This window comes from Panthera pardus, unplaced genomic scaffold, assembly GCF_024362965.1.
Source record: "Panthera pardus isolate Hobbes unplaced genomic scaffold, ASM2436296v1 HiC_scaffold_13, whole genome shotgun sequence".
NCBI lineage: Eukaryota > Metazoa > Chordata > Mammalia > Carnivora > Felidae > Panthera > Panthera pardus.
The window spans coordinates 1,044,970-1,066,905 of NW_026526688.1; the positions used below are offsets into that span (position 1 = coordinate 1,044,970).

At 52.4% G+C, this 21,936-nt stretch overlaps 1 protein-coding gene across 1 annotated transcript in view; it reads right to left on the reverse strand.

Annotated features, from left to right (window-relative positions):
* Positions 1–9,621: 9,621 nt before the first annotated feature.
* The window catches only part of ERICH1 (glutamate rich 1), a 51,649-nt gene continuing 39,334 nt past the window's right edge, over positions 9,622–21,936 (reverse strand). Inside the window, exons 4-6 of the mRNA XM_019427996.2 lie at positions 16,676–17,194; positions 14,277–14,471; positions 9,622–10,148 (exon numbers count right to left, since the gene is read on the reverse strand). Of these exons, the coding sequence (XP_019283541.2) occupies positions 10,081–10,148; positions 14,277–14,471; positions 16,676–17,194 (782 nt within the window). The 3' untranslated portion in view covers positions 9,622–10,080. The remainder of the gene's footprint in view (positions 10,149–14,276; positions 14,472–16,675; positions 17,195–21,936) is intronic.

The following is a 21,936-nucleotide window of genomic DNA, read 5'->3' on the forward strand; positions in this document are numbered from 1 at the left end:
GTCGGTGAAGCAGACAGCAAATAGTCACTAGGCCTGTGCAGAGCTTTGTGTGTGTGTATTAGCATGTCCAGGGTTCTCTCGGAGTTGCTGACATTTAAAAAATCTGATACGCATTTCATTACTTTTCTTTTGCCTTCTCTCAGAGACTTCCAAGTCTCAGAAAAGCAGATTTCGCGTCTCAAACTGTGAGTGCTCTTGTAAATCACACACCCACCACGTTGGGTACTTGCTCTTCTGTGGTTCGGTTGGTTGTGTGCTTGTTCGGTCGGTTGGTTCGTATGTGGTTGGCTGGACGGTTGGTTGCTGTTCTTTTGTTTCCTGGACTCCAGTTGCTGAATTAATCATGCTGCTCACTTTCTCCCACGTGACCACACTCAGTCTGTACACGGCCTTTTCTCTTGCTCATTGTCTTTTGTACCAATAGACTAGGATTTGATTTTCCAGATCTGCCCAAGGGCTTTGCTTCCTCTCCCTTCTCCTCATTATCGTGAGTTGTGAGTTTATGTCTCTAAAGAAGCCCCCTTATGGGGCAGTCACTGAGCCCAAGGGCCTTGGTGGCGATTCCCGAGCAGGAGGGTCAGGGAGAGACGCGAAGGTGGAGGCTGGTCTCCTGTGTATAGAGCACTGCAAGGGCTGCTGACCCGGAATGTCAGGTGACAGGAACCTCTTGAGGCTTGAGGTAGGCCGCGGTGTGCCCCCCACCCTGGGGCTCCTCCCCTCCCCGGGGCCGCCCCACCCTGGGATCAGAGTGCCAGGGAGAGTCTCCCCCACCAGAACCTAGAGGGCCACCACCCACTGCCCTTAAGGAAGGCAGGAGCGCCCCAGGGCTGGCGGGAAGGCAGCTGACGCGGGAGGTTCCGACTGAGGGGAGGGGCCTGGGGAGCCCCTCTCACCGCGCGGGGGGGGGGGGGGTGGGGGGGGTGGTGGGGGGGGCGCTGAACCCGCCCTTCCCAGCAGGGCAACCAGCCGGTGAGGCCCGGCTTGTTTCAGACGACAAGCTGTGTGGCGGAGCGGTTTCCATGTGGCCCTCGGTAAGTGAACCCCTTTCCCTCCCAGCTTCTGGTCTGAACACGCTCCCCCTCCGGCGGATCCGAACACGCTCCCTCCCGCAGAGAAGCTGCAAGAACAGACCGCGGGCCTCTCACCTAGACTCCCCCACCGCACACGCCTTCCCTCTTCCCGAACCATATGGAAAACCAGACACTGCCCGAGAGCAAGGACACCCCCGCCGTCCCTGGGGAAGGTTTCGTGGACTCGCTGGGACCTCGCGTGGGGCCCACTCCTTCCCCCCAACAACGCCCCCTCGTGGGAGCCCCCAGGGAGTGGCTGCAGTCCATCTGGGGAAGGGTCGGCTCTGCCCAGCAGGGGGCCGGCCTCCCGCCTCCCCGCTGGCAGTTACTGTGGGACTCGGGGTGGCCTGCCAGGGGCCACGTGACCTCCCTCTTCCCCAAACTCCGACTGTTTGATCCACTAAGGTCATTGCTGTCTTGGGTGCTTACCTGATTCCCAGTTTGGCTTCTGTGTCACTCTGATGAGTCCTTTGCAATGTCTGAGCCCTTACGTGCTTCCTGGAACAAGAAACTCCAACCCCCCGGGTACTTCTGCTCGGGGCCTGGAATCAGCCCTTCTCCAAGGAGTCTGGGGGAGTTGGCGCAGATGTGTAGACGGCAGTGGCTCCTGAACTTAGGCCTGAGAGTTCGTGAGGAACACGGTGGGCTGTGCTGTGTGCATGTGTGGACGCTGTCAGTACTCACCAGCTAGAAATTGCAACGGAGATACAAAGTATATGTTAGTTAATTTAAAAAGAATAACAAACCCGTCATATGTTCACACAAATAACACATTTTAATGACAAATAACTTTCATTTGCAAAATCAAGCTCTTTGGCAAATTTACTATAGAACGGGAAAAGTGAGGAGTATGTTAGTAGCCTTTCTGAATAATTATGGATAATTTTAGACAACAGCAAAACCCAGTAAGTTGCAGATTCTTACAAGTCAGTTGCAAAGCGGAATAGGAAACCATGTCGATAACACTGATGGATACAGGTTTTCCAAAATTCAAGCTTCCAGGTGAAAATGTGAAGTTTATCACTAGCAACAAACACTGTCAGTGTGCATTGCATATTACACATTATCACACGTAATTATGTATCACAGTCTATAACATGTACGTGTGTGTGGAGATGTAGCTAAAACGTTTGTTGGAGATGTAAATTCAGGATGAACTCCCGGAAGAGTAGAGGCCAGGCCAGATAGTAAACGCAGGGCTGTTTGCTGGGTATTTCTGGATTATCTTGGGGGCCGTGCTGCGTGATTCCAAAGGCTCGTCATCAAAGCTTTGTTTTTGTGAAGCTCTTTGATTTCTTTCCAGTCTGGTCTGTGAAGTTGCAATCAGGTTCGAGCACACAGCTCCTTCTGTGTATTTTTCCCTCCCGGACAACCAACAGGAAAACTGGTACAATTATATTTTTCATAGTTTCCTTTCCACCTGCACTGAAGACATTCAGGTGACCTTCTGTGGAAGGACTCCCAGTCGGGACAAAAATAGGAAACAGAGGCCAGCCCGTTGCCAGGCCGCACGCACCGCCTGCCCCCAGCGCACAATGTTTGCACAAAGTCCTGCTCTCAGGGGCACATTTGCGTGGACAGTCAAGCATCCCCTGTGTCCATTTTGGACCTCCCATGGGTCTCTGAGCCTCTCGCTACATTTTATTTTCTCCATTGAAGAAAACAAGACATGAAATTGTAAAGGTTTACAGTCCGACCCAAAGCGTTTCTGCGCTTGGGTTAATTTGTCCCACCTGACAATCCTCAGTGGAAGGAAGATGGAAAACCAAAGCCCACGGTCACGCATGGCCACAGGCATCCTGCTTCCAACCCTCTGGGTCTCAGCACCTCCAACGGGCGAGCACACAGTAGGAGCTTACTCAGTGCAGCCTGCCCTGTACAGGTGACAGCACGTGAGTGGGCGGGCGCTGGGGTCCCGGGGGGGTCAGGAAACCCCCCCCCTCCGTGCGTGCAGGTACCCAGCACGCAGTGCTGTGGGAAGAGCCGGATGGCCCCCCGCACCTGGGACGGCACCCAGGCCCCGCCCGGCTGGGCCACTGCTCCAGCCATCTCACGGGCACGAGGTCGCCCTGGTCTTGACGGAAGGATCGGGTCCCCGGCAGGGTCTGAACACCGCAGGCACCTCCTCACTGCCACAGCTCCACGACGTGGCCCCGGGGAGGTGAGCCCTGCCGGCTTCACGTGCCACCCTCAGCCACGCACCAAGGGCGGGGCTCCATACTTCACAGGCCACAGAGACGTGGCGCCTGCCCCTCGTCCCCTCTGCTGGGAGGCGCCTGCGGCCCCTGCGGAGCTTCCTCCTGGGTCTCTGGGCATTCGGCACCTCGGACCGGCCCTCTTTCTTCTCCAGTTGCCCTCCGCCCACTACGGGCTGCCCCCTGTCCCCCAAAGCCCCCGCTGAAGGCCCGTCCCAAGTGTGACTGTATTTGCAGGTGGGGTCTTTGAGGAGCCAGAGAGTGAGGTCACAGGGTGGGGCCGGGGCCCCTGGGCTGGCGTCCTTGTGTGCAGAGGAGGGACGACAGAGCCCCTGTCCCTGAACTCAGGCCTGGACGAGGGCTCACCGCACACCAGCCGCACCTCGGCTGCCAGGGCTGTGAGGAACAGACACCTGTTCCGGCCTCCCTGCCATGGTGTCTTGGCCAGGACAGCAAGGGGCTGAGAGCCCTTCCCCGTGGGGCCCTCTTCCTTAGCCTCTTCCTTAGCTGCTGGCCTCCTCCAGAGGCCCCTCCGCTCTGCTCCTGCACCCCACGGGCCTCCTCACTCCAGCCTGGGCGTCCTCTCCCTCGCCACGCGCCCGCGCCCGCGCCTCCACACTGAGTCAAGTTCAGTGGAATCGTGAGACACAAGCCACATTTTATTAATGGATAGAACATGCCGGAAAGTCCCATTTGTCTTTTGTCAGTTTGCCAAGCGTACGGCAGCCAAATAACAAGACCATTAAAACCAGCTCTTACGTCACAAGAACTGACGTGGGCTATTTATTCTGTAAAGCCGACCGTCGCAACGGCTGACAGATGACCGTCCTTTCCAGGCATCTTATGGGGACTGCTTACAGCATTTCCTCAGCGGCCTCGGCCTGCTGGCCACCCGGGTGAGGCCTGGCGACCCCTCCTCAGACCTCGTCCACGCTGTTTCACCCTCTGTGTGGCACCCACTGTCCCGTATGACTGATGCCACTCACACAGTTTGCCTAAAATGGACTTTCTGTTACACAGCAGCACAGACATCATCCTCCTGGTCCAGAAGGTGCTAGAACACTGAGAGCGGCCCCGATGAACGTGTGTTGCACAACCCTTCACGTTCCTCGTGGCTGCTCTGACGTCCTGTGGCCTCCGTCTCTGCTCTGGCTGGTTGTGGACGGTCACACTGCCCAGGACTTAGGCTGACGCACGTGCTAGGATTTATTTGTACGCATGCGTGGAGTCTGCAGCGGGAAAATGAAGACGGCGGGGGCGGGGGGTTGGTGAGCAGGCAGCAGAGACGGGGAGACACGGGGGGACGACTGGGTGTGACAGGGTCACGCTGCTGGGAGTGTCTGTCCACATGCACTTGGGTGTCAGCCGGTCTCTGGTGACAGGAAGTCTCCGCTCTCCCTGGTGCAGGGAGGGTGGCTTCCTTCGGGAAATGTCACGGCCTGCCTCCAGGGGGAAGGCGGAGGTAGGGAGCGCGTCCGTCCGTCTGCTGCCTCTCTAGCGCCTTCGGCCCCCGGTGGCTGACATGCCAGAGCCGTGTTTGGGGCGGCGTGTTCTACATCGGGCCCCTTCCGTGCCAAGTATGAACAGTCACTGTGAACTCACGGCTGTCCCCAGTGCTGATGGGCAAAGGTCGAGGCCCGGGGGGCTAGAGGGAAGGAAACCCAGCGAGCCAGCCGCGCAGGAAGGCGGTAACGGTGACAGGGACCCGTCCCGGAGGGTGGCATCGCCATGGTGGGGCCAAGGGGGCTTTTGCACAGGGTGTTTGTTCTCTAGGAATGTATTCCCTGAAAAACCCACTAAGGGGAAGAAGAGGGTTTAATATTTGGAGTCCGTGCTGATGATAACATTATTTTCTGGAAATTTGTATTTACACAGCCAAAAGGAAGATAAAATCAGGAGTGTAAGAAAGACATTCATTTGTGGAGGGTTTTAAAAATCTGGGCTGAGGCAACTGGAGTGCTGTTGTGTTTTCCCCAAATAAGAGACACCACCTGCCCAGGCCGACTCGCTGATCTCAACTTCCCGGGACTAGGTCAGTAAACACTCTTTTCCACCTCCGCTCTGCAGCAGGTTCCGTGACAGGAGCCTCCCTTGGGTTAATCACATAATTTTTACAACAGTCCTTGACACCTGCATGTGCCAACTCATGTGTGTGCCAACTCATGCGTGTACCCACCAGACACCCGTGTGTGCTGACTCGTGTGTGTGTACACAGGACACCCATGTGTTCTGTGACTTAGGTGTGCACGACCCAGGCATCTTGTGTGGCGGTCACTGAGAAGCGGCAGGGTGCCCCACGGGCAGTCGTCAGTACGATAAAGCCTTGCCCGCATTTATTGCAGTGTCCTGAAGGTCCCCAATCATCAGTTTTAAATTGGTCAAAAGGGACAGCATCCTGGGGAGGGGGGGTGGGGCTGCATCCGTCAGGGGAAGCCCTTTGGAGAAAGCTCAGCTCTTCCTAGATTCTTCTGCCAGGGTTGAAGGGGTCACTGCTAGGTTGGGAGGGACTCAGAGGGGTCTGTGGCTGGGACCTGGGGGTCCCCAAGGAGCTGAGAGATGTCCTGGCCAACAGCCAGCAAGGAAACCAGGACCTTGGTCCTGAACCACAGGAACAGAGCTCTGCCAACAGTCCAGGTCCAGTGAGGCCTGGAGCATATGACCCAGGCAGCCCGGGCCCCTGACCCGCAGACACTGGGAGGGAATAAATGGATGCTGTCTTAAGCCACTGGTTTGTGCTAGTTTGTTGTGCAGAAGTAGAACATTAACACACTGGAGAATATGCCTCTTTAAAGTTGCACACGATATTTGTGTGTGTGTGGGGGGGGTAGGGTGAAAATGTGTGAATACTCCTTATTTTGGAGATGGTCTGATGCTTTCATCAGACTCTCTGAAGAGTGAGTGGCCCACATGAGGAGACCCGTTCCCTGGAGTAAGTGCTGGACACAGAAGAAAAATCCAGAATCAGCTACGCAGGTGCCGGTGAACTCAGGACAGCTTTTCTCTGAAAAAGACCCCACTGCAGCACTGGGGTCATGGGGGGCAAGAAGTGCTCACACACACACGTCGTGGCCTCCTCTAGGCTCTCGGGCTTCAGGACTGCAGGAAAGCACGGGTGGGCTTTTCTCCCAGGCACCACTGTCTCAATATTAACGAGCTAATAAATATTCCTCCCATTTCCTGAGAGCTTCCTTCTCTTTGCCATGATGGGTACGGTTCACAGAAAACAAATTACATGGACTCCACGAATACTGTGCACTATCATAAAAGATAAATGGATCTAATTACTAACCAACTTCAGCCCCATGGGGATAAACAGATTATCGTATTTATGCTGACACATTAGAGACAGGATTTATTTGCTGTTGTTTTCTGGAAGAGGCATTCTTCCGTTTGGAATTAGAATGAGACGGAGCTGGCTGACCCTGACCACCCCACCTGTCAGATTCTGTCCCTGCTTCTCTGCATTTCCGAGTGTGGTCAGGAGCACACAGAACGTGAGACCCAGCGAGGTGTGGCAGGAGGTGGGGGACAGTTTACAGGGATTGTGTGTGGAGAAGGAAACCAAGTAAAGGGCCCTGTCTGCCAGTTGGAGGGTTTTCCTCTCCATCAGTAGTATGTTAAATGTAAATTGTTCATTATTAAAGGACACAAATTGGATGTTGAGAATTAATAGGAAAATTATGAATTTGTCCACATTTTCATATTGGCAGACACAGTTATTAACTTGCAGGCCTGTGGAGAGGGTTACAACATGGCACACCAGAAAGTCAGGCTTCCTGAGGCTGGCCACGAGGTCCTTGAAGGCGAGCAGCCGACACCCACCTGCTGAGAGGTCCCTTGTCCCTGTAGGAAGGGGCCTGGCTCCTGGGTGTCAGGGGGAGAGGATGCAGTGGGTGGGCGGGACACCCATGCTGGTGACGGAGGGTGGGAGGGGAGGGGAGGGATGCCTACACAGGTGACACTCCTATCCCAGGGTGTGGGGTGTCCACACCAGTGACCCTGGTGGGGTGGGGGACACCCAAGCAGGTGACACTCCTGTCCCAGGGTGTGGGGGCCCATGCAGGTGTCCCGGCCTGGTCGGTGGCTCCGCTCACTGACGTTTGTTAAGCTCGGGAGCTTAACAGCAGCTACCCGCAAGCTGATGGATCTCCAGAACTGGCAGCAAATCCTGGCTGTCCCAGTCTGCCTCCAGAAGGTTCTACTTAGTGGAACAGGTGTCTCTGAAGGACATGAGGGATGTGAGGGGAGGGGACCTCTGGAGAATGGGGGCATCCAAACTGGAAGGGAAGGAACAGAAAGAATGATCTCCTTCACAGATGATATGATCCCATGCGCAGAAAACTTTGAAGAATGTGTGCACACACCGTGATTAGAGCTAATGTATGGATTCCGCAGGATATAAAACCAATATACAAAAACCAGCTGCAAGCCTGTACTAGTGATGAACAATCTGAAAGGGAATTTAAGAAAACAATTGCATTTACAATCGCATCGGAAAGAAAACAACTTAGCAATAAGCTTAATGGAGAGAAAGACTAGTCCACCGAATACTACAAAACATCAGTAAAGGGAATTTAGGTAGAGAAATAAATGGAAAGATGTCCCATGTTCATGGAATAGAAGACTTAAATTTAACAGTGTTCAGATGATCATACCACCCCAAGTGATCTCCAGATCCCATGAAATCCCTAAAAAAATACCAAAGGTGTGTTTTCTGGAGATAGAAAACCCAGCCGAAAATTCACATGAAATCTCAAGGGGCCCCAAATAGCCCAAACAATCTCGAAAAAGAAGAACAAAGTTGGAGGATTTACACGTCTTAATCCCATACCTTCTACGAAGCTACAGTAATGAAAACAGTGTGGTCCTGGCATAAGGACACACACAGACCAATGGAGTCGAACAGAGAGCCCAGAATAAACTCTCACATACACAGTCAAATGATTTTCAACACGGGTGCAAGACCATTCGATGGGGAAAGGACAATCCCTTCAACATATGATCCTGGGAAAACTGAACATCCACACACAAAAGAATGAAATTAGACTCTTACCTCACACCATGTATAGAAATTAACTCAAAACGGATCAAAGACTTAAATGTAAGAGTTATAAAGAACTACAAAACTCTTGGGAGAAAACATGAGGGAAAAATGATACTCGTCTGGCAGTTATTTCCTGGATACAACACCAGGCGCACCAGCAACAAAAGAAAACATAATTAAGTTAGACTCCATCAAAATGTAAACAATTTGTGCATCAAAGAACAGTAGTAAGAGAGAGAAAAGAAGTCACAGAATGGGAAAGAAACACAAGATCATTTCTCTGATAAGGGATTAATATCCAGAATATGAAAGGACTCTTATAATCCAATGACAAAGAGACAAATAATCCCATTCACTAACGGACAATGATATCAACTGTATTTCTCCAAAAAAGAGAATGGCCAACAAGGGCATGAGAAGCATTCAACATTAGGGAAATGTGAACCCAAACCACCGCGAGACACTTTGCAGCTGTCCAGATGGCCACTGTCAAGGAAACAGGAAGTAACGGTGTCGGTGAGGATGTGGAGACCATGGTGCCTCGGCGAGGGGCTAGTGGATGTGGCACGGTGCAGCCTTGTGGGTGGCAGACTGGTAGTTCCTTGAAAAGTCATGCACGGAGTGACCGTCAGACCAGGCACTTCTACCCCCGGGAGGCGGGAAGACAAGTGTCCGCACGGTTGTGTGTGTGATGTTCAGGGCGGCATCGTTCACAACAGGAACAGGGGAAACATCCCAAATGTCCATCAACAGATGACGGACCAGCAGAATGCGGTGTATCCATGCAGTGGAGTGTTATCCAGCCTTAAAATAGTGGCTGAGTATCCTACCCTTAAAAATGGCTAATATGGTGACTTTGTGTCTATTTTACCACAATAAAAAATAGTTTTTCATAGACAGAGCCAATGATTTCCTAATATGTGTGTCAGTTGATGGGGCGCCTGGGTGGCTCAGTCGGTTGAGCGTCCGACTTCGGCCCAGGTCACGATCTCGCAGTTTGTGGGTTCGAGCCCCGCGTCGGGCCCTGTGCTGACAGCTCAGAGCCTGGAGCCTGCTTTGGATTCTGTGTCTCCCTCTCCCTCTGCCCCTTCCCCTCTCATACTTTGTCTCTCAAAAAATAAATAAACATTAAAAAAATTTAAAAAAAAAAGTGTGTCAGTTGACAGATGTTTAAAAAACCCAGTAATCCTAAACATAGGTGACTGTCACCAGAACAATAGGAAAGATCAAACAGCAGGATGATGTTCGGCATTTTCTCAAAGTAGAGAAGAGGAAACAAGGAAGAAAATAACAAATTCAACTAGAGCCAAGCTACTGAAACCAGAGCATTTAATGTCTACAAGGTGTTCTTAGAACACAGACTTGCAAATACAAAGCAATTTAAGCTTTATAAAAATAAATAACAACTTCAAACTCTAGTTTATTTAACAGAAAATCCGTTTTCAATTTTTAGCAGAATCAGAAAAACAGGATCACTGTGTAGTAATCTGAGACAAGCAATTTCAGATAAGTGAGAAATTTCCATTTTATCCCAATTTCTCACTTAAAGTCTCAGATCGCATCTTGCCCACTGTGCACAACACATGAATAAATAACATGGCGGTGAGGTCTTCAACGTTCCCATTGGGCTACGTTCCATTTGGGCTATGAAGAAAACTTAGGGGATTCCGTCTTTTTGTACGCAGGAATCATGTCTCTGTCGATTTCATGTTTGCCTTTTACATTTTCTGGCCAAATGTTAGCTCTTCTCAAATAGATGCACCGATTTTATTCACTGCTTCTCAGGAAGGACGTGTGTGATCCAGTAATTAAAGAAGGCCACGAGCACTCTGGCATGGTCTGCAAAGCAAACACAAAACAAAACCAAAAATAAAACCAAACAAGAAAGCCCCCGAATAAAAATGGCGATTTATCGTTTTGCAAGCATAAAACCTGCGATGGGCCTAAAACAGCACAACTCTGGCACGAAAACAGTGCTGGCAGGAACATGTCGCACGTGTGTCCTACAGGACACGGCACATCTGGACGTCTGAACTTCACGTGGGTGAGAGCCCCGCTGGTCTACAAGTTGTTGCACCTTCAGAACATCCGGGTACAATATCATGTTGACCACCCGGGCTCCAGGAAGACCACAAGGCAGACTGGAACCCAGTGTAGACAGCCGTGTGTCACAGGTGAGGGGCTGCTGGCAGGTCGGAAGCAGGATCCTAAGTGAGGACGCGGGGACACAGGTGCTGAGACGTGGGAGCCGGCCCATATACCTTGGCGCCCAGCCTGCCTCTAGCTCCACGGGCCCGTCTCCCACCTCAGGGCTGGTCTGTCTTCCAGTGCAGGTTCTTCACAAGTGCCAGGCCTCCTAGCCGCTCTGACACGTCGCAGGCCGCCATGCACAGTGGCCCGCTGACCCTCTCCAAGCAGGCGCTGTCCTAGGGAGCATCCCCCCTGCAGGCCAAGTCGGACGCAGCCGGGGCCGCCGGGAGGTGCTGCTTCGAGCAAAGAGAGGCACACGGCCAAGGCCATTCTGAAGGCGCCCTTCTGCCTGGGACGGCGGCCTGACTCCTGCAGCCTTGTCTCCTCGGTGACAATGGTGGCCCCTCAGTCCCTTGCGAGGCATAAAGCAGGGTGCGTGACAGACACACAGTAGTGGCAGCTGATATTGGTGGTAACATGTGTGCACGCGTATATGGTGAGATGTGCTTTGTCCGCACACTAAACACACGCACCGAGCTTGCGAGGAGACTGTCCAGGGCCCGGCCACATGAGACATCCCAGCGTCAGGAACAGTAATGACTGAGCTGGCAGGGGAGGACCCTGCGCCGGCTTCCAGGACACCGCCACCCACGCCCAGCCCACAGACCACGCACCCGCTCCCCACGCTTCCCACGCTACGTCCAGGGAAAAGTCGGGGACAGACATGCCGTGTTTGAAAACAAAGCTTCACCATTTACAACTTCTTTTTTTTTAAATTTTTCTTTTTACATTTTTATTTATTTTTGAGACAGAGAGAGACAGAGCACGAGCAGGGGAGGGGCAGAGAGAGAGGGAGACACAGAATCAGAAGCAGGCTCCAGGCTCTGAGCCATTAGCACAGAGCCCGATGCAGGGCTTGAACTCACAGACCGTGAGATCATGACCTGAGCCAAAGTCGGACGCTCAACTGACTGAGCCACCCAGGCACCCCACTTCTTTTTTTTCTTAATTTTAATAAAATAGCTTGAAATAGAAACATTTTAAATGCAGGGGTGTCTGGGGGCTCAGTCAGTTAAGTGTCCGACTTTGGCTCAGGTCAAGATCTCACGGTTTGTGAGTTCCAGCCCTGCGTCAGGCTCTGTGCTGACAGTGTGGAGCCTGCTTGGGACTCTCTCTCCCCCCTCTGTCTGCCCCTCCCCTGCTCACACTCTCTCTTTCTCAAAAAAAAAAATTAATAATAAATTAAAAACTTAAAAAAAGAAAAAATTTAAATGTGTATCCTACATACACAAAAGGGAATCCATTTTTAAGAAAAGTGCTTCATATGTAAGTTTTAGTTGTGCCAATCGCTTAAAGTAAGTGCACTTGTAGACAAAACACGTCTGATGGTTTCAGTATAAGAAACCGAGAGAAACATTTCTGCTAAATCCCCAATTACTGCCGAAAACTCTTCTGACACATTTTAGAGCAATGCATAAGAAAGGCCTCCGTGAGAGAAACACACAAAAAAGTAACAAAAACATTTTAAATGTAGTTTATCTTCTTATTTTTTATTTTGGAGAAAGAAAGAGTATAAATGGGAGTGGGGGAAGGGCAGAGGGAGGGGGAGGGGGAGAGAGAGAGAGAGAGAAAAGGAGAGAGAATCCCAAGCAGGCTCCACGTTCAGCATGGAACCTGACTTGGGGCTCGATCCCACAACCCTGGGATCATGACCTGAGCCGAAATCAAGAGTCAGATACTCAACCGACTGAGCCACCCAGGTGCCCCCCAAATTAAAAAACTTTTAAGTGACTTATGTTTGTCTCACAAAAACTTCATATTTAATTTAATAAAACTGGCTTTTCACAATTTGAGAAACAACTTCTGGAAATTTAAATTAGTTAAATGCTCAGTATAGGACAACCAACAATGAATGCGGACCCTGGATTGACCTCTCCGAGGAAGCTATGGCCGCCCCGCGCCCCGTGAGCCCGGCTCCTCAGCAGAAGGGCCCTGGGGTCTGTCAGCCTCTCCTCCGCTGCGATGCTGCCATCTTGAAACCCCTCCCTTCAGGCTCCCCCTAGCCTCCCCCTGCAGGGGCCCTGGGTGGGGTCTCCAGCCTCCATCTTCTCTGTTCCGTGAAGGGCCTCATCCTAAGTCCCCCAGCTGGGTGTCCAGCCAGCATGTGACCCTGGCTCCCAAGGGTCCCTGTCTCACCCCGAGTGTCACAGCTCATGACCGGCCACCAGGCTCTTCCGGGGGTGCAGGCCCCACGCCTGGTCGGCCGGCGATGCTGTGGGTTCCACCTGCACAGCCGACCTGAACCTACCACACCTCCGGACGGCCTCTTTCAGCCAGAGCACAATCAAAGCCCCCGGCCTCCCACTCCGGAAACTTCACTCTGGTCTCAACCCGACAGCTGGGGTCTTGCTCGTGCCTTGGCTCGACTTTGCACCGGGGCCGACACCACGGCCAGGCAGGCCTCTCTCCTGCCTGTCCACAGCCACCACCTGCTCCCACCACATGGCGCCCGACACGCTCCATCCCTGCGCATTTGTCCTCGGCTGCAAGAATGTCCCCTCCTGCGGATTTCTTCCTCTGCCAGCTGCGGCCCCAGTGCATACATGACGTGTTTCATGTCTTCATCCCGTCTTCGTCTCTGCACCGGGACACCGTGCCCAAGGGCGGGCTTTCGCCTGCCCAGGTCTCTGAGGCTGCGGCAGCTGAGAGCAGAGAGGAGCAGAGAGGGGCAGGGAGGGGCTCCAGCAGCCAGCTCCGCCAGGACCGGGGCTCGGTGACGGAGCCCCTCAACGTGAGAACGAAGGCTCGCGGTCCCGTCACTCACCCGACCTCGGAGGCGCCTCCCTGCACTCGCCTGTCCTTTCTCCTGATGGGATGTCTGGGCTCCAGCGTGCAGCCCGAGCTTTCGAGCTTTCTGGTGGGACCGCCATCACGGCTACTTTGACATTCCCGCAAAGAAATCGGCAGGCCCCTTTTCGTTCATGCGTCTGAACACGTGTCCAGCGCCTGTTTGGGGTGTGCACGGGAGGGGCGCTTGAGAGACCCCGATTTTCTGGGGTTTGCTATCTGCACGTTTGTGTGGCCTAGCGTCCCCACCTCAGCCCATTTCAAGCTACTAACGAGAAGTCACGACCATGGTGTCAGGGACACTTGCGCACAGGTGGCTCCTGCACCCGACAGCTGGTGTGGAATCAGGAATCGAGGCTGAGTGAGGAACCAGGGAAAACCCTACAATTCACCCTTCTTCAAGGTGTTCAGAGGATAGAAAAAATTTACCTTCTAGCAATGCAGTGGTGGAGAAGGAAGAAAGAGAGGAGAAATTTTCTCTGACAATATTTGGCCCCAAGAAACTATTAGTTCATAGCTCACAAGTCTGGAAAATCAGGTTGCACAGGCATTTCTGCATCTATCATGCGAATTATTATTATTATTAAGCTTATTTATTTATTTTTGAGAGACACAGCATGAGCGAGGGAAGGGCAGAGACAGAGAATCCCAAGCAGGCTCCGCACCGTCAGCACAGAGCCCTATGCGGAGCTCGAACTCAGGAACCGTGAGATCACGACGCTTAGCCGACTGAGCCCCCAGGTGCCCCTGACTTGTGAATTACTTTTACAGCAAGCAGGGACACGAGGACCACGCTCCTCTATTCTCCCAAGCCGTACGTGCGTCCTCACGTTTTCTGATTCCTGACCACTCTGGTGGAGCATAAGGTTTCGGGACCAACACGGACACAAGCATCTGCAGCAGCATAAGGACTAAGCAGTCAATACATACCTGCCGGCAGTGTGCAGCGTTCCGGGAACATTTCGAGGGCTCGTCTCAGCCCTTTGGTATCTTGCAGAAGCAACAGGCTTTTCATGTGATCCAGCAGGAGCACATCTGAGGGGGACAGGCCGTGACTGTCAAGATGCTTAAATAGCTCCTGAGTGGTTTCCAGGAGGACGGCGGAGCCTGGATCCTGGCAGATACCTAAACGAAGCCAGGAGCACTTAGAAACACATTTTTATGTTTATGCTTTAAAACAAAGGTAGGCTTTCGTCTCCTAAGGAAAGCTTCAAGTGTAACCCACTTCTACTTGGAACGAGCCGTCTGGGATGTAGGAGCCATCGTCAGAGCAGAGCACTGACCCGTACACAACACGCTGCTTGCTGAAGGACGGTGGGGGCCGGCGTCCTTGTGCATGGGTCTCACACAACACCTTCCAGACACGCAGCTGGGCCACAGGGACACGGCCGAGCTCTGAAGGTGGCCGAGGTGCCCGGGAGCAAAGGCCCCCCGTTTGTGCTGAGCAGCGAACAGTCAGACCCCACTGCCCCCTGAGTGTGGTGTTTTCTGCCTCAATCCTGCTTGGAGTTCACACAGCTGTTTCAGTCTATGACTTGATGGCCTTTACCCACTTTGAAGAGCTCCCGACTATCGTCTGGACACGGCCCCTGCACCTCGGCCTGGACGCCAACCACAAGTGTCACCCCTTCTCCTGGGTCCCGGCACCCAGTGCGCTCCTGTCTGCTGTTCCCACCCTCCCTGATGGACACCGCTCCGGTCTGCTTCCAGCTGCTACTTCTCTCTTGTGCTGAACCCAAGGGCTGTTTATACCCGGCATGGAGTTCGTAATTTCAGTGATTCTGTTTCTCAGAATTTCCGTGTGATTATCCTAGCAGACCAAAATTATCTGGTGAAATTCTCTAATTCTTCACTGTTTTTCTCCATTTCCCCCTATTTTTGTGAGCTCCTTAATCAAGCCCTCTGCATTCCTTGTCTGGTCACATCCGTGCCCTCCACGCCTGCGGATGCACCCCTGCTTTCCTCTCTCGTGGTTTTGGCCACACGCTCCTGTCCTCTGCCCTACCCGTGGCCATCTGTGGTGCGCCAGGAGTCAACCCTGGTCACCCTCGTCTGCACCTCAAAACTGCCAAGACGTCTGTGCTCCTGGCCACCTCGCATCCCTTGGCGTGCAGTCTGGCAGATTCTGAGAGAGACCAACAGAGCACGTGGTCCTCCCGCTCCCCTTTCTCAGCAGACTCGGACCCATGTGCAGACCTGGCAGACTGCCTGGAGGAAAGGGTGGCTGTGGAATGCTGGCTCGACCCTCACGTGCTGCCCTGTCCTCTAGGATCTGTCCCCTGAGGCGCTTTTCCCCAGAACCTCGCAGATGCCCTGTGCACCTAACCTGGCTGTCCCAGTTCCCTGGCAGGACAGGCTGCCTGCCACACACACTGTCCCACACATGGAACACATCCTGGACGGAGAGCTTTCCAGCCTCCCGTTCTGCACTGTATTCACGGTCTTCCTATTAGCGTCATTTGGACGGTTGTTAAGTGTGTTTTCAACCTGTTCGTACAAAGTACTGACACACGTGCTAACGGGGGGACATGGTTACGCTGCTCTGTTGACAGTGGTCCTTCGACATCCTTGCTTAAATCAGTCCCTGGCCTCCCAGGTCATCACACAGCCCGTCTGTCTGCACCTCGTGCATACGGCACTGGCAGATTCTCGCGGGAACGGGGAGCACTAATCACCCCGGCCCTGACTCAGGCAACGGTTCATTGTGAGCACTTTGTCCCTGGTGTGAACGCGGGGCTCTGCGTGTGCACCTGTCCCTTCCTGGTCCGGAAGTCGGCTGTCGGTAACCCCAACGCTAGTGGGAGGAGTCACCGTCCGTGAGAATATATCGGCTCTCGTCCTTCGTCTCCCCGGTCAACACAGACAGCTGCTCACCGAGGATCTCAAATCAGCAAGCCACATGTGGGGGGGTGACACAAAGTGTGTCCTAGAGGAGCCAGCCGTGCCTCCCGCCCTCCCTCTGAGCTGATGGAACGTGAGCTCGTCGGACTGCAGTCTGGACTTGCCTTTGCTTGGGAAATACAGCCGAGAATGCCACCCTGCTCTGCGATCGGGCTCTAGAGGAATCGGGACGACGAGGCCAATTATGGTTGGGCCACAGCCCTGCCAGGACTCTGCCATTTCTGTCGTTTGCCTCGCGAGGACGAGGCCACTCCCCAGCTTTGGGGGAGGGAACTTAAATGTTCTCATTTTTGCCTCGAAACTAATGATTTATTTTGACTATTGAATATCTTAATGTTTTATATTTTAAACACTTAAATATTTTACCCTCTTTGTTTACTTTTCCAAATAAGTGGATGCCGCTATTCAAAAGAACAGAAAAAACATACCGTCATAAAAATAAATTTCTTGTGTTGACTTTAGAAAATTCAGGATACCAGCCGCCTTTTCACTGATACTTTTAACACCTTCCTCATTGCTGTCTTTATGGTTTTCCTCACTGGTGTCTGTACTGCAGTGCCCACGGGCGTCTGCGCCGTCCCCCCCGCGGGCGTCTGCGCCGTCCCCCCCGCGGGCGTCTGCGCCGTCCTCGCCATCACTTTGGTGCTCGACGTCACGTTCACTGTCGCTCTGCTCGGGCTGGTACAGGAAGTTGACGCCAGAAGCTTTGGTGATCACGCCGGCTGCTTTTTTCCTTTTAATTTGCTGTTTCTTTTTCAGTTTCCTTTTTTTATTTCTGCTGATGGTGGGGCCATCTGTGCACTGTGGCTGCAATTTTTCTTGCAAAAGACTCTGCTGCTTCTCTAATTCTTCTTGTTCTCCATGAATATTATTGGGATCTTTAAAATTTTTCTTTGATTTATGCTTTCTAGCTCTTCTTCTCTTTGGTTGATCGTGAAAATCCTGATCTATAGAAACAAAAATTCAAATACAACCACTTTCTGTACAATGGAACCGTAACAAACAGATGAGGCTAAAAAAGTTTTCGCTTGGAATCTTGCAAATTCGGTAGAAAAGGAATTTAAAACATTTACTTCAGTGATTCTCAGCTTGATCTCAACTAATTATGTGATCAAGGAACCTGGGACTTACCGTTAAATGAATAGCTGACGTGTTCTTCTAGAAGGTCCTGTATAGATACAGACACACACACACTGACTGTTGCTACAATTAGGACAAATGGTGAGGTTTCAAGGATGTAAGAGTTGTTGCGATTTTACTGGGAGTAACTTTTCAGTACTGTGGCCTTGGGGGAAAAAACATTAATTCTTATTTATTTATTTTTTTAAGTTTACTTTGGTGCCTTGTGAGAGTTCACTGGATGTGAGAACAAACAATAAATAACGGCACGTTGCCCGTGGGAATCAGCAAGAGGTATTCCGACTGGGCCCCTGGTCTGCAGAAATGGGTCGGTGGTGGGCAGACAGTGCGAACAACCGGGTCTCTGGCTGGAAGCGCCCTGATGGTGCACACGGCCACCGAGCGGAAACCGTGACCCTGGCGATCCTGCACACGCAGAGCCCACAAGTGCGTACGCACCATGTCGTGGCCACAGTGCATCATGGCCAGCTAAGCACCCTGCAGGCCTTGCCTGACCTTGCCTGGGACCCCAGCACTTGCCAGAAAGTCTCCTGTTCAGCCAGTTCTCGTTAGATTTGTCTGAGCAGCATTCTACGGCCTGTGACGGATTACGGGTGGGAAGTGACACTGTGTGTGAAGTTGGTGACACACGGCTCAGGAGCCAACTTTACTGAGCTGAAATTTGCTGTAATCAACACGATTAGTAGGCTGAATAAAAATCTCTTTCCCTCTACTGTCTACTCAAGGGCGTCCACCCTGACCTCTGAACTTGGGCACAAGATGTCTACCCTGTGCTCCATGGGGCGGTCCCTCGGGTGGCTTTCCTACGAGCCCTTTGACGGTGTCAGAGACACGAACCGGCAGGTGACGGCACTGTGGGCGCCTCAACGGTACAGGTCACTCCCTCCGGCGCTCTGGACACCCCGCGTCCATTGCGCAGCCTGCACCCCGCGTCCCCGGCTGGGCGGCCACACCACGCTGCTCGCTGGAAGCGTCTGTCCAGATGGGCCCGAGTCCCCATCTCTCTCGGGCGACACAGATGCCCCCACCCTGCCAGCTTTGTGCCCTTGCCGAATTAGACTCCGTGTCCTGGAAACAGGAGAAAAACGCCACTGCTGATTTCTGAATGACAGCTCTGTCTCGTGATACACATGATGGCCACACCTTCAACTTGGCATGGGGCCAAAGTCACTCCCCAGGAAATCATGACACAGACGGCTGTCCAGTCCCACGAGCAGTGTGTTTTCTCCCCTCAATCACCAGGGAGTAACTGAACACGGTAGTTTTCTATTCTATTTGATGTAGCGTGCCTTGGCAGGGGACCTGCGAGGTAAGGCTGACAGACCAAAGCTGGTCTTACAAAATGTCAATGTTTGAGAGGTGACCGCTGCTCATAGAAGTCCTTGTTTTTTGTCTTTGTTTTCATTTTTGATTTCCCCGGTCCGGTTAAACTAACTAAATACATAAATTTCTCCTCACCGTTGTCTATTCAAAATAGATGTGCTCGCCTTCATTAATCTGGAGAAAAGTGATCCATACTGTGTTTTACTATCATCTTATCATCTCAGAGGAGAGCTGCCTGGGGGGGGGGGGGGGGTGCACAAGGCAGGTGACCAGGGGCGTCCTCGCTGTCAGCCGCGCTGCGCCCAGAGCTGGTCACTGATTCCCTTGGGTCTTGGCGAAGCCACACGTGTACCTGGTGGCTTATTTCCTATTCTGGGTGCTTAGTGCAAGCACGCCATCGGTTCTCCGTGTTAAGAGTGTGAAATAGTAACAGGACAGAAGAGGCCGTGAAACGATCAGCACATCACACTCTTCCACACACACAGGCGTGTATGCGTTGTGTGCGTACCTTTAAAAAGGAAAACGACGCACATTATGATAGCGTGAGTCCACACCCGGCACGTTAACGGTGTTAACTTGGCAGGTGCGAGCATAGGTTGGCTTTTCCTGCTGTACTTTCCTGATTTCCAACTTTAGGGCAATGAGTAGATACTGTTTTTGCCATAAAAAAATAACTCATTTTAAATTTGATGAAATTATAACATTTCAAAACATATGGGATGCCAGTAAATTCTACTTAAATGGGAATTTATACTCTTAAATGTATCAGGAAAGAAGGAAGCTATAAACTGATGATGTAAACACTCACCAGAAGAAGCTAGAAAAACAACAGCAAATTGAACACAATGAATGTAGAAGAAATATACATAAGAGCAGAAAATAAAGAAAGAAAATAATGCGGTAGAGAGACGTCAACAAGTTCAAACAGCTGGCAAGTCTGGCTGACGAGGGAAGGCAGATGAGTCACCAGCCAGGGCGTGACAGGTGTAGGTGACGGTGCACCTGCTCCGTTAAGTGAATAAAAAGACATTGAACAAGTCTATGCAACTAATTAATTTTGTGAAATGCAGGATCCTGAGAAAAGCATAATTTACCAAAATGGACACATGAAGAAACAGAGAATTTTCTGTCTCTATTTAGAAAATGGAACCTTTAGTTAAAAATAATCCTGCGGAAGCACTTCAGGTCTATGTGGATTCACCTGTGATTTCTATTCAGCACATAAGGAGAAAACGACACCCAACTTACATAGACGTTTCCAGAGAACAGACAGTGAGATCTGTCCTCACTCCAGACCCTGATGGGGACCTTCAGAGAGGGGCCAGCCGCGGGAAGTCCCTCCCATGACCCTACACGAAGCATTACTAAACAGATTCCAGGGAAACACAATAAAAACTTGTAGCAAAGCAGAAACGGTACTGGAACATTCTGAATCTGACACAGGACAGCTACGGAAAAGCCACCGGGAGCCCAGTGCGTGGGGTGGCGTCCTAGAAACCCTTTCTGAGGTCAGGAAGGGTGTGGGACGCCGCCTGCTGGAGATGCTGGCGGGGCGGTGAGGCGAGGCACTGCGTGCTGGAGCTGGGAGGGAAGGCGCAACAGAAGTGGCACACGCCCCGACAGACGGCGGTTGTGCAAACACAGAACACCCGTGGGACCGCGCAGATGGGCTGCCCTGCGCACGCGAGCACACAGCTCCACTGGGGGGGGGGGGGAATCCCTGCGCACTGGGGAAGCAAACAGCACACAACGGGGACGGCGAGCGAGGGCATGCAGACCGCGGTCTCACGACGGTATGGAGCTGGGGCAGGACGGCCACGCCGGGCCTCCACCCCTATGCCGTTCCCTGGTCTCCCTGCGGAAGACCGTGAAGCACCCAGGTGGAGGAGGGGCGCCCGCGCAGGGTGCAGATGGCAACTGCTAGGGTGATGCTCAGGCAGCCCCGCCCGCGTCTGTGCACACACACGCTTCTTCACGCTCCTATATCGTAACGCCACCAGGCGGCAAAGAGTTCCTAACCTTCCGGAAGGTGAAGTGTGGGGCAGGGCACCTTCCGTAGGAGCTGATACAGGAAAACAACACAGCTTATTTAAATGCCGTATTTAAAACCTAGACGGGGGGGGGGGGGGGGGGGGCAGCGGGGGGAGGGGGGGTGCGCGCCTGGGGAGCTCAGGCCGTTGAGCGTCCAACCCTTGATCTTGGCTCAGGTCGTGATCTCACGGTTCGTGGGGTCAAGCCCCGAGTTTGGCTCTGCACTGATGGTGCAGAACCTGCTTGGGGTTCTCTTTCTCCTTCTCTCTGCCCCTCCTCCACACGTTCTCTCTCTCTCTCTCTCCCTCTCGCTTAAACATAAACATTGAAAAGCAAAACAAACAACAACCTGTACAGCTACACAGGTTGTGAGAGCTACCACACCCAGGCACATATTTGGCGACTGAGAAGAAAAGACGTTTGTGAGTAAGTTTCACGTAGGAGATGAAGGAAAATTTCCTTGGGGGTTGGAGTTAAAAAACACCATCAGCAGGGGCGCCTGGGTGGCTCAGTCCGCTGAGCTTCGGACTCTTGATTTTGGCTCAGGTCATGATCTCACGGTTCGTGGGTTCCAGCCCCGCCCTGGGCTCTGTGCTGACAGCTCAGAGCCTGCTTCGGATTCTCTCTCCCTCTCTCTCTGTTCCTCCCCCACTTGTGCTCTCTCTCTCTCTCTCTCTCTCTCTCTCTCAAAGCAGATAAATTAAAAAAAATAAACACCACCAGCGAAATGCAAACTCCTGGACACACAGGGGCAGTAATGACTCAGATGAAGGAAATCAGATACGGCCTCGGAGTCAGGTCTCCAGTGTAACCCACAGAGAGGCTTTCTCAGTGCGCCCTGCCAGGGGCACAGGACAGACGCAGCCTAGCCTGTCTTTACCACCCTGCCTGGCTTCCTGCCAGGGCAGAAAGCATCTCCTAGACAAAGCTGCATTTCCATCTTGGCGGAAAGACACCTAACACACGGCTTACACACCTCATGGTTCATCAGAGCCCCTTTGCTGGGCTGACCGTGATGATGTCCTGAGCGTTAGCAGAGAACAGTGGACAGTAAGACTATTTGGCACTAAGACACCGAAGGCTTGTGGCAGTTAAATTTTAAATTAGTCTGTGGTAGCTGCCTTCTCCTCTAAACGATGAGTTTCCCGAAACAAGAACTGACATAAATTGCATGTAGAATCCTAACAGCCCCTGG